This window comes from Pholcus phalangioides, unplaced genomic scaffold, assembly GCF_987345545.1.
Source record: "Pholcus phalangioides strain wild (caught in Gottingen) unplaced genomic scaffold, Ppha-v1.0 ptg000007l_1, whole genome shotgun sequence".
NCBI lineage: Eukaryota > Metazoa > Arthropoda > Arachnida > Araneae > Pholcidae > Pholcus > Pholcus phalangioides.
This window is the reverse complement of record NW_028301600.1, coordinates 42,995,974-43,009,234: the sequence shown is the minus strand read 5'-3', so window position 1 is coordinate 43,009,234 and position 13,261 is coordinate 42,995,974. Positions and strand designations below refer to the sequence as shown.

The 13,261-nt window shown below is 35.8% G+C and overlaps 1 protein-coding gene across 9 annotated transcripts in view; it reads left to right on the top strand.

Annotated features, from left to right (window-relative positions):
- The window catches only part of HUWE1 (HECT, UBA and WWE domain containing E3 ubiquitin protein ligase 1), a 564,154-nt gene that overhangs the window by 171,363 nt on the left and 379,530 nt on the right, over nt 1–13,261 (top strand). For all 9 annotated transcript variants that reach the window (XM_089233267.1, XM_089233272.1, XM_089233273.1 and 6 more), the window contains exons 23-25: nt 4,806–5,075; nt 6,694–6,963; nt 7,631–7,807. In XM_089233267.1, coding sequence (XP_089089393.1) covers nt 4,806–5,075; nt 6,694–6,963; nt 7,631–7,807 — 717 coding nt within the window. The remainder of the gene's footprint in view (nt 1–4,805; nt 5,076–6,693; nt 6,964–7,630; nt 7,808–13,261) is intronic.

The following is a 13,261-nucleotide window of genomic DNA, read 5'->3' as shown; positions in this document are numbered from 1 at the left end:
GTGCACAGAAGCACATGGACAGTTGTAAGATTACAGAAAGTAATATATTATTAAATTTTGCTCAAAGCAGTTCCGCTTGTGATGCTCTTATCCATGCAGTGTTTATTTACATCATTTATTGTGGAACATGACTTATTATCTTGTGCGGAGTATGCCAGTGTGCTTTTTAAGAAAATGTTTCCAGTCAGTGAAATTGTCAAAAATATGCATGTTCAATGAATGAATGCCAGGGGCTATGCCTGACTTATCCTGTTGCCAAGATGTCTTCCAGCCCAGCTTCGTGGCAGAGTCTGGAACAAAGTGAGTGCACCTAACAGTCTGAGTGTGTAACTAGTGTTGTACTTGATATTTCAGTGCTGCCATCTATACTTCAAATTGTGAGCGAAGTGTAGTTATTGAATATTTGTTACGTTGCAAGCCTGTTGCTCTCTGTGGCAGGACTTTTTAACGGGGAGATCGGCTCGCATTCTCGCCTTGAAGTTGGAAACCACAGAAAACCAACTTTAGCCGACCACCACTGTGGCGCTGGTGGGGTTCGAACCCGGATCTTTGCGATGAGAGTCCGTTACTATGACCACTCAACCACCACAGCGGCAAAATATGCATGTTCAAGAATGAAAGCATATACTTGCAATAAGTTGCACATTGGCATTTTGCTACTTTAAAGCATTGAAAAATGAGAATAAAAATGTCCTGTAATCTGCGTTAGTAAATTTTATTCCCCCTTTAGTGAAATCTTGAGAAATTTGGGGGGAAGGTGTTTGTGATTTTAAGAGAAAATGTTGCTTCTTCTAAGTGTTATTTCTTCTACAGTTATTTTATAGAAAAATATACACATATTTTGTTAAATTTACATTTAATTCTTCATTTCCACTTGTACTCCACGGATTATGCTCAGGAGATTATGGTAGGCTTGCAGGATTTTTGGAAAAAATTTTTGGGATTTTTTGCAGGAAATTGCAGAACTTTTGTAAGCAAATTACAGGACTTTTGCATTTTCAAGGTTCGCAGGTCTGTGTTTATGTCATCAACCACCCTTTATGAAATATTTTTCATGTCATCTTATTTGGGGTACCAAAAACTGAAAACTTTTTGATTGTTAGTCCAGGTTCCCAATAACTTTCTCCCTATTGATAAGTCCCCTACACAGCCACTTTAGTGATCTCTAAATGTTTCACTGATCCTTCAAGTGCTCTGGAAATGTGCCAGGTATCATCTCAAATGATCCGTAATTATGTCAATTATGTCAGTCTTGAAATATCCGTTGAGACTATAGGTCAGCCATTGCATAGGAAACAACTGGAGGCGGACGTCAGGAGAGGTGCAAGGGTAGTCGGTCTGGCCACTAATCAATCCGCAGGCGACGAGATCACGACGTTTGATTATCACATGAGACAAGCGATGAGATAGGTGAGGTGCCAGAGGTACACCTTCCTAAATTTAACACATTGTTACAACTGAGAGACAATCTGGCTCACAACTCAACGCCTTAGTAACGAAGACAGGAAATTAGTCTGAAGAAGTGATAGTCGTGCACATCTTTATCTGGTTTTTATACAGGAGCGTTCCCACAATGCTTTATGACAGAACCAATCACAAGATCTCAGATGCAGTGTTGAGTTTGTGTCTAATTTACATAACTTTATAAGAGAAAAGGAAATATTGTAAAAAATATAACACAATCTCTGGCAATCACAAAATAAAGACGGCGGCTGATCGGCGGACACATGATCCTGCTGATCGATCCAGGAAACAAAATAAGGCAAAACAAATTAAAAATGATGAATGAGGACCATTTCTACGTGGGCCTAAATGGTAATGTTACATTTTCCCCCGGCCAACAAAATTCTTAATTTTTCTGGAAACCCATGTTTTCTTAACAATCTATCCCACAGAAGGAGAAACACCTGCCCAAAAACATGAAATACATTATAATAAATAATCCCGCATGAAATACACGCTATAAATACACTAAAAAATATAAAAAAATCCAGCATGAATCAAATCAAAATTTGCATGAAATACACTATAACACACAAAAAAATATACACTTAGGGGCCCTGCACTACCAAGAAATCTCACTATCTCAAAATATCACATTAAAAAAATCTCAAATCTCACACCCCCCAAAAAACATGAAATACACTAACCCTCCAAAATACATGAAATACAATTGCGACAGGCATTCTCCCCTCTTACGTAAAAGATCGTGGATCCGGGAAACAGTCCTGATGACTAACATTTTAATTCTACATTTTTTCTTAAAATGACTAGAAGTAACCTAAAAGATTTCATTTTTACAATTATAAATTAATTTACCAAAATATTTGCAAACCCCACCCCCCCCCCAAAAAAAAATTGGAGCCAATCACAGCATTTTTCCAAAAGTTCAAATTTGAATTTATTAGATTATTGTAATTTTAGACTAGATATAATGCTTCTGACGAGACGCTAGATCGACTACAAGAACAACATAAGCTATGTTTGTGATCGCTCATTTTAAAAAGACCAAAAAATATATTGAAACACGAACTTGTAATGTGATCACAAAAATTCAAATTCAAGTTTAAAGATACGATCTAGATATTGCGACTTCAAAATTGTCATCCAAATCGATGAACTGGTATCGGTCGAGCCCCCATATTTAAATGCAAAGTTTATTTTTTGTAACCATCCCGGTAGAGAGCCAATTATGCAATGCAAGGAAGTTGCATTCCCAGTTCATTTAATGATTTCATTACCCATTATTGCCCCACAGATGACAAGAATGAATTAACACATCTTTCCTTTTGAAACATTTATTTGAACATTCCGAGATCAGATCGCGCACAAATAGTATTTCATTCAAAACTTGTGGTTATAAATATTAGGTTTTTCATTAAAGTTCTTCAGCAACAGAGTTTCTAGAAATACGAAAGGATTTGAATGAAAAATGTTGTTAGTTATTTTGTTGTTTATATGAGAGCATATTTTCTTAAACAGTCTACAGTGATTTAACTCTTATTTGGTTAACATCTGTTATATCTCTCTCAGAAGTGGATAAAAACAAAATTTATTGCAAACTCAAAACATCACTTCTGATTTCTTTAAATCATTTTAATACTACTATCACAACTCTTTTTTTTACTACACTTCTCAATACCCAATCCTGGTCATCATGCTCTGTTACTGTTCGAATTTGTGTTCTCAAACATTTGCTTGTTACTTAAGCATACAGTCACAGCATTTAAAAAAAACATAATTCAAAATATTTTTCAATAAAAATTAATCAGTAACTTTAATGAATAAATAAAAAATAGACAATTGTGGGGCTCCGTCATAGAACTTGAGTACTATAAAGGGTTCAGCGAGTCAGAAAAGGTTGAGAACCATTGCATTAGCATATTCTCCAAGGACCCTAGCATAAATATGATCTGGTCCTGGTACTTCATTAACATTTCATCAACAAGTTTCATGACTTCATCTTCCATTTAAATGTTATTGCTGACTTTATTACCTCATGACACGCATAAACTTTCGAAATCACCTACTCTATTAAAAACTGATGAAAGTTATTGAAATCACTATACATAATTACATCGTTCTCTATCTTTGATAGGGAGGCCAGCGCTTTCATTGTTGATATACTTGTAAAATTTATTTGTGTCAAAATGTTATAAGATAGATTTAACTTTCTTTGCTATCCCTTATGATTTTTTCAACACCCTTCTTTTTTTAGTAAAAGATGACAGGTACCTTTCCATTTTTATACTCCCTGAATACTTTTTTCTTTAATCATTGAGATTAAAATTTCTCACGCTGGAAATTGAACTCTGGCCTCTTGGGTGAGTGCCAGGTACCCTAACCACTAGACCACATCAAAGTATAGGTATATATATATATTTCTTAAGATGCTTCTTAAGATTGTTGATTGCAGCTTCTACACAAAATTCAGAACATTTTATAAATTTTGTGATTGATTTACTAGGGATTCTGGAAACATAACATCAATACTTGTTGCTGTCTTGGAGATAAGAACATGTCAATTATAGACAGTTGTACTTGAAAGTTTTGTATCAACTGTGTGTTGGCTGCAATTTTTTTTTCTCAAACCTATAATTCAACACATCCGAATTGGAATTCTCAGCTATTATATACATGGTTTTTGTAACCTGCTATAAACCATTATCTCCTAGTCTTAGCATGTGTACATTACAGTAAATGTGATGAATAGAAAAAATACTTAATTGCCAGTTATTATGCATAATCACCAGTAGTCTTGTTAAGGTTGATAAATTTCACTATTACTTAAACACAACAAAAAATAAAAAGTTTAATCTATAAAATATATACAGGGAGATTTAGAATTCAATTGTTTTTTATTGGCTGGGAGGTAGGGAATAGCAAAAGAACAAAGTTAACGTTAGAAGGGATGGTTGCAAACATGTAGAAGGGCAAAATGTACCCAGAAAGTTAAGGAAAGGCTACAGTACAAGAAAGTCAAAATAACTTTTTTAATCATTGTTACAGATGGTGCTCAAAGTTGTAACAGTTTACTAGAACCCCTACCTTCCACTAAAAAAATCTCAGAATAGATTTGAAATTAGAAATCTCTAAATAGATTAAATTTGAAATGGTTTTTTTTACTTAAAGATTTTTATGCCAACTAGGTGTAGTCTTTCTGAAATATTGCCTGCAGACAATTTTTCTGTTCATTTTAGAAGCTTTTATCCTCCATTGCAAATTTCACGAAACCCTTGATATCTGTTGATATAGATGAGTTTTTTTTAAATTTTTTTAAAGATAATTTTTTTTTTTCGTCTCAGGTTCCTGCCACCAGAGAAGTTTTAGCTGCATTGCCAAATGTTTTCAGTGCTCTTTGTTTGAATAGTAGAGGACTCAGGAGTTTTATTGCTTTGAATCCATTTGATAAGCTATTTAGAATGCTTGTATCTTCAGAGTATCTTCCAGCAATGCGAAGACGCCGTAGTTCAGATCCTATGGGCGACACTGCTAGTAACCTTGGAAATGCAATGGATGAACTGATGAGACATCAACCTACACTTCGGAGTGATGCAACTGCTGCTATAATCAAGGTGAAACATCTATATTAGTTTCAAATTCACTCAATTTATATATGTAAAATTTCTTGTCCTTACTGATTCATCATTGCCAAGCCAAACCACTGAAGCTAAAAATATATTTTGTCAGTAGTTTAGTTTCATGATGGAAAGACTAACTAAGAAACGGTTTTAGAAACTCGACCCCTCAGTGGTCATAAAGGGGGGTGGGGGTTCAAAAGTTGAGTAGACAATTCATGCCGAGCTGAAACTATGAAATTTGGTTGGTAGTTTTATTTGAAGACTAACTAAAAAGGTTTTTTTGTAATTTAATCTCTAAGGGGTTCAAAGGTTACATATATAGTCAATTGACCTTCAGCTGAAGCTATTATGAAATTTGTTCAGTTTTATTTTGTGACGTAAAGATGAAGAATTTTTTCCAAAATTGGACCTCTAGGAGGGTGTTCAATATAGGGGGGTTTTCATATGGAGGAATAGCGCCAAGCTGAAACTGCCGATGTTAAAAATATGAAATTTGGTCAATGTTTTTTTTTATTGTAGAGACTCACTGAGAAGGAATTTTTTCAAAATTCAACCCCTCTACCTCTAAGTGGGGAGAAGAGTGTTAATGGGTTATATTAACACTCTTAAAGTTATCACTGAGTGGAAATTGCTGCCATAAATATGAAGTTTAGTCAGTATTATATTCTGTTGAAAATTTGTATCCCAAGGGGTCGTGATGAGTTCAAATGTTATGTGGGGAATCATCGCCAAAAAAAACAGGCCACAAACCTAGAGAAGCAACACCTGGTCATCACTTCATGCCATGATATAATGCTCGTGTGCATTTTCGTGACATTTTTTTATTTTTTTCATTGCTTTATTTTTGTTCCCATCAATTGTTTCTTTTTGGTTTATTTATTGTTATTTGTTTAATTTTTTTTGTATGGTTATTTCTTTTATTATTTGGTTTATTTTTTATACTAAAATTGAATATATAAAAAAGACTTATGATGTAACAGCCGAAGCTCCGAATCATCCTCAGTAATACAAGATTCATCGAAAGACTGGTTATTTGTGGAGAAGATTACAAGGAAAAAAATTCATCACTGCCCCCACTGGGACTCGAACCCTGGTCTCTCGCTTGCCGGATGAGGGCTCTACCATCTAAGCTATGGAAGCAGATAGAATATTTCAACCCTGGAGCGTATATATATGTTGACAGGCATCGTACATGGACGGTGCCAACAATCGACTAATAGCTCGTGAATGACATAGGCAAGTGAGAGACCGGGGTTCAAGTCCCAGTGGAAGCAGTGATTAATTTTCTTTCTTGTAATCTTCATCTCCACAAATAACCAGTCTTTCGATGAATCTTGTATTGACAAGTGGAGAGGACATTTCTATATGCATCTTCAGTAATGTTCAGGTCTTCGGCTATTATGTCACAAGATAGGCTCAGAGTTAAATTTCCCTTGCTAACGTCGTGTAATTTCCAGATTACTAAACCCACAGAAATGAAGCCGCGGGCAACAGCTAGTATTGCATAATGATATTATTAGTGCAGACAATTTGCTTCATTCATTTTTCATTCAACTTTGCTTCATTCATTCATTGAGTTGTGTGGTTGAGGACAAACTTGATTTTCTTACAGCTGTTGGAGCAGTTATGTGAAATGGGACGAAACCCTAAGTTCGTCTGCTCAAGACCAGCTACTGCTAAACCGGAGACTACATCTCAATCTTCAGGGAATAGAGCCACTAATGTTAATGATGCTTCATCTGATGAAGAAGAAGAAGATGATGATGAAACTGTCAATCCTGTTCAGTCATCAGTTTCAAAGCCTGGCAGTGATAGAGGACCTGAAATTTCTGGATCTGAGAACAAAACGCCTGTACCTCTAGTTGACTACATCCTGAATGTGGTATGCATAACATTGTACTTGAGTGTGACAAAAGAAACAATCCTTTGTTAAAGAAATGTAATTTTTTCGAATATTCTGATAAATGTATTAAATGTAGATGTGATTTTTGTTCTTTTGTCTATTGAAAGGGAAAAATATTGATTTCTTAAAGACATATTGGAAACTGAGTGTGTTATGTACAGATGATTTAAAAAATATATACATATATTGTGTAGAAACAACTAGTGATTATTTTAACATACAGGCATTTAAAGCACTAACCAGTTAAATGAAGTGAAATTTGAATCCTTTTTAGAGCAACTTGTTAATAGGATTAAGCTTAATTTAGGAACCTTCTCTAACAACATATCAGAAACTTTTTTGTCCATGTTTGCAAATTTCTCTCAACTTGTAGATTGACAATGTTTGATCATTAAGGCTTTTATTTTGGCTTTCAAGATCAAAAAAAAAAAAACTTAAAAAGTTGGATATATCCAGCTTGGCCATAGCAATCACAGAGTGAATTGTCTTCAAGGCCAGCAGAAGTAATGTCCATATTAACAAAGACCACAATGGCATGTTTTGAAAATAGGGTGATGGGCACACACATGTACATTCTGGAACTATCCAATACCAAGATAAAACAAGTTTCAATTCTCATTGTCAGGCTGATTTATTTTTCTTTCAGATGCATTTTGTTGATGCCATTTTAAGCAACAACTCTACGGATGACCATTGTAGAGAATTTGTTCGTCAAAGAGGACTAATTCCACTAATGGGAATATTAGGACTTCCAAATCTTCCTGTAGACTTCCCTATTACACCAACTTGCCAAGCAGTTGCTAGTGTGTGTAAATCTATTTTGGTATGTTATTCAAAGTTTTATTTCTGAGTGAGGAAACACTGTTTCCCTTTTTGAATTAGATTTGGTGGAAAGGTTTGTAACAAACGTTAACAAGAGGTTACTGTAGCTTCTTGTGATGACAATGAATTTAATACATCCTGTGCAGTATTTTAAATAGCTTATTTTTCGATGTTTTTTATAAATTAGGTCTAATATTAGAATTTGGTTAGCTTTTTTTTATATATATTTGATTTTAAAAAGGAAAATTTCTAATTTTAATTTATTTTTCCATTTTTCAGTTACATAAACAAGATTCAATAACATTTATCATGTCATGAAATTTTATCTCGTTACTAACAGTATAGTGTAAAATGAATCAAATCTTAGAAAAACCTTGCTTCACTTGCTAGTTGGAAATTAGACATTTCAATTCACATTAAAAAAGACATTTCAACTACTTTTGCCTGAAGAAGTTTCACAAATATGGAAATATCACCTTTAAGGGTGTCCAGAAAACCAGCACAGCTTTAAAATTATAGATGAATTTGAGTCACTTTTATCACATGTACAAATTTATATTCATAAAATCCTCAGAAGAATTTTTATGTTATGTATGTCCACCTATGAGCACAATATAGGCTTTCGAAAAAAATAAAAAAATATCTCTCTCTATTTCCCAAGGTGAAAGCTTTCTTTTATTCCAGTAATTCCATTTTTGGGTAATTACTGAACTCTGACTTGAATAGCTTCTCGATTAACACCAAATCAAGGGACAAATTAAAATGTTCTCTAATAAACACTCAAAGCCTGGGTAATAAAGACTGTTTGGGAACTATGATTTCTGTGGAGAGCCTATAGAACTGCCATTACAGAATCTTGGGCATATAATAAGGATGAATCGTTCTTAATCACCCCCAAGCAGAATATGCCGAAATCTACACGTACATTGTAGAACAATCAATCCAGGGGTGAAAGAGCTGTGCCGAACTGTACTGAAACGGTTCTCTTGCTACAAGGTGTGCCGAATCCCTGCTCATTTGCGCCAATTTCAGTTTGTGGTAAGAGTTGTTATGCAAGTGCAGGAAGGTTTTTTCTGATTCTCACAGAAGGTACAAATCCAGAGGTGTGATTGCTCTTCTCAAGAGCTGAAATATGGGAAAAATTGGTCTCTCCGTAAAATACAGGGCTATCTAGCGAACCTACACAAAATAGATCCCCTCCCCTTCCGACGCATTGCCCTGAATCCGAGCTTGTCAGACAGTCTGTGCCAATCGGAATATAAAAATAAGTGCTTCTGAAAATCTCCTTCCAGTGTACACACTATCTACCGAGTTTACCTTCCTGCGTGTGGAAACATATTTTTTCGCACTATGTTTGTACTCTCACAATAGGGTTTCGGCTCGCGTAAGCAACGTTACCTCTAATTTTTTATTTCATTCTACCACCAGTATGAAAAAAATAGTGCAGTCGGTAAAAAAATTGGCACATTCGTGGGCATTCTATTTGAACGGTGTTTTATTCTGACGTGGGTCGTTGTTTGGCCCGATGATTGATGGTGGACCAAAGTGCTCGATCAGTAACACCTCCCTACATTTAATGTTGGTTTAGGCACTTCTGCTCTGATTTGAGCCCACTATTGCTACTCGTCGTAGTGCAACAGGGCCGGTGTGGACCTGGGTAAATACAGATCAATAGTGTATTCAGGAGTTTTTTATGTACTGGATGCATTTTCAGCAGGTGTGCCCGTGGAGCTTGTTTCAGAAAGATTTGTCGTAGGTGCCAAAGGAGCTCTGATATGAAAAAATATTAGTAGTGGGTCTAGGCAGTCCTGTAACTAGCTGGGGCAACTGGGTTCTCCCCCCACCCAAGCTGAATGGGAGCCCCACTGAAAGTGTACTTTTATTTCACTTAATAATCTTTCATAACCCTTTCAAGGAGAGCTCCAAGGGAAAGTCTGCCCTGGGGCTCTGATAAGGGATGCTACGGCCCTGGGTCTAGGGTTGCCAGACGATCAAAAATGCATTGCATTGAATGTTCCTGAATTATTTGAGCCTCAGTCTTCTCTCAAAGTTGCTTAGAGGTTAGTTTTCGTTGCTGAACAATACAAAGCATTCTGCTTTGGCGCTTGTATATCTCGGGATATAATACTTATTCTAGAAATACATTTGACAGGAAAGGGGTGGAGTTTTGATTTATGTGAAATCATGTTTGCAAGCTAGAGAATGCAACATTCAGAGTAGTGATATTCAAAACTACATGGATCAAGTAAGAAGGCTTGAAAACAAAAATCATCATTAGCTTATGGTAAAAGATAAATAATCCAGAGAAAAAGGATTCAAACTTCATTAGAATATTTCCTACATGTGTGAGCATAAAAGGGTTATCATATTAGGGGATTTCACTTAAAGTATTGTTCTCAGATTACGAGAAGAGCTATCGGATTGCCCCTTTCTAGAGAGGGTTCATATCATTTCCAAGAAAAGATAAAAATTATCCTGGGTTGCGTTAGTAAATTATTTTGGTTTAAATCGGTTTTTACTCGATGCGCTATATGTCTGCAGGTATTCTTCACGCTTGAGTGGGCTGCACTTCGTGTTGGCATTTGTTAAAAGATGTACTTAAAAATGGTTCAATTATATATTCTGGAAGTAAGTTAAATATTTCAATTTAATTAGCAGGGGTTTTTTTTTTCACCACGTTGGTTTTTAACCAAGTGGTTGTTTTTTCAAAAAATAGCATAGAAGTGCCCTAAATATAATTTTTTCCCTAAAAAATATATTTGTTCATTATTAGCAAAAATGTTTAATTCTTACATTTTCTGTTGGGGTATATTCTGATAGTATATCTTTAAATATTTTAAGATAATATGAACTATTTTTTTTTAAAAAATCTTATAAAAGTGGGCTGAATATAAATTTGCTTTCGTATTATTTTAGTTGCTGAAAATTATATACAGTATCAAAATTTCTCTTTCTTACTACATTTTCTAACTTGGCACTACATTCTGATCCTTTATCTTAAGCAAATTCATGAATAAGGAATTCACATGTGGTGGTAATGTATTACCTTGCAGGCTTTTTTCCCCTTTACGAAGAAGCAGAAACAGCAGTGACTTCACCGTCATGCTAAGGCCGGGATTACACTGTAAAGTTTTGAAAAGTACTTTTATAAAAGTTGAAAAATGCAACCAATTCGACCATTAACAATGCAAATGCAGTCAATCACCTTACTGGTTGTATTTTTTTAGTTTTATAAATGAACTTTTATATTGTAATCCGAGCCTAAGGGCTGGTGGTCCTTTAATCCATAAACAGACCAGTTGCTCCTTAAGGACAAAGACCAATGTACTAGTAGCCATATTTACTTCATACATTTTCATTTTTTTTCCACAGGAAGCAGCAGATCCCATACTGTATATTGCCAAAAGGCTTAATTTCCAATTGTTATTTTTACATATTTTCAACATTACACCCAGTTAATCAAGGTTTTACTTTACAGTAGTAAAAGCCTGAAATTGGCCAGTTCGTGAAGTGGCTGGTGATCCCAGTCCAAATACTTTTCAGTTAGAAATTTCTTCAAATATAGACTATGTCACATCGTTTGCTTAGGATGTTTCCAAAACACAAATGAGAACTGCTGGTCAGAATGGCTTGAAAATTTTCATGGGTCCTTTGCATGAAGCAATGGAATTTTCTTTGGCAAAAGGGGAAAAAAAATTTGAAATGTACAAGTTGATGATGCGCTCTACTTGATCAGCAATATAATTTATTTTTCGTAACTGCAACGTCCCTTGTGGCAGTTGCTTGCCTGGTTCGAAATATCCAGCATTTTGATGAAGCAAACGACAAGTGGAAAATTAACACAACTCAACTTTTGCATGGAAATGTTACTTATTAAGTTCGGACTAATGTTTACACAAATCAAATATTAGATATTTCAACACATAAAAACCCTCGATTTAAAATTGACAGAATTGTATAATCTCACTGGTTTGTGATCAGTCAATTTATACGTCCATAAACTGCCGGCCGGACACTCAATGTAGGTGGTTGTATGGCGGACCACCACCCAACTAGAGGGTTTTAGTTGAAAGAGTACTATAAAAGAAGAAAGTTGGTTAGCTGAAGAAGGAGAAATTTATACACATTTTATAAAAATTTAGGACCACATTTCCTCGTAAGGCCTTTCGGCCTCAATAAAAACATCACATTTGTATATTCATGCGTTCACAAAAATAAACAGACAGAGAATATATTATATTGGAAACCTGGCAACATGATACAATCCGGAGAGCTAATCAGACTCCCGACTACGTCAACATTGAATAAACAATACCAAAAAATAAAGTGTTCCAACAGACACTGCAGCTCCCCACTAAAGACAAGTGAGTAAAACTCAGTTTTCCACACAAAGAGACATTGTAATACCTCCCCTGGGAGGTCCCTTAATAAAAAATAAAATATTTTAAGATGAACAATATATTAATGCTCATCCGGCTATACAAGAATTGGAACCAGATCTCTCCACGAAAATAGCGACATTGCCACCATGAGAGAAATTAATTTATATGGGACGTCAGCAGCCCATTGTCTTTTGACAGCCGTAAGACCCTAGAACTAAGTGAACATTCGGGCCCTTACCTTTGTGCCAGTGGGTCCTTAGGTGGTTTCTGGTAGCTCAGAGGTCCATGGCGTCTAAAATAAATAGGAATTTCCCACATAAACGACAAGATCACCAGTAGCGTAGAGGGGTCAGATCCCGATACGGTACACAACCTTATCATTTAGGCACTTCAACAGCATCAGTGTGTGAATAGCAGAGCTACTTTACCACACACCAACTCTGGTCACATATCGCCATATGGAAATTTTTCAACCCTGGAGTTGGTTGAAAATGAAGGCGCCATCTATCGGTGATTGCGCCAGGCCCACGATGGCAAAGAACTTGCTTCTGATGTTCTTTTTGGCTGGATTCGAACCCGTGGACTTTGACATCAACCTTCATAGTGGAAGACGAGCATCTTACCACTGCGCCACTCGGATGCTGAATAGCAGGGCTGGAGAAATCCCAGATGCCGGGGTGACTAGAAAATCGGTTTTGGCACCTAGAATTTTATATGCATCATTGCTAAAATGAAGTGTAGGTACTAGACAGTTTTTCTTTGATTTCATACTGGTCTCCCAACATGAGAATAGGTCATTAAGTCCTGGAAAAGGTAAAAAAATATATAATTAGAACTGTTTTTCTTGGGAGGGGGGGAAAAAAACATGTTTCACTCTTAACAAATTTGGCTGCCACCTAATTTTTTCAATTTGTTTAGCCCTGGGGAAGCAAAACTTTTATCAAGATGCGCATTGCAACAGAGAAGCAGCTGCTGAAGAACCATTTGGACAATAACGTGACACAACACGTGGCCGCCATGTTCACGTGATAGGTGAACGCTACTATAAGCCTCGCAACTTTTGGCTTTGGGAA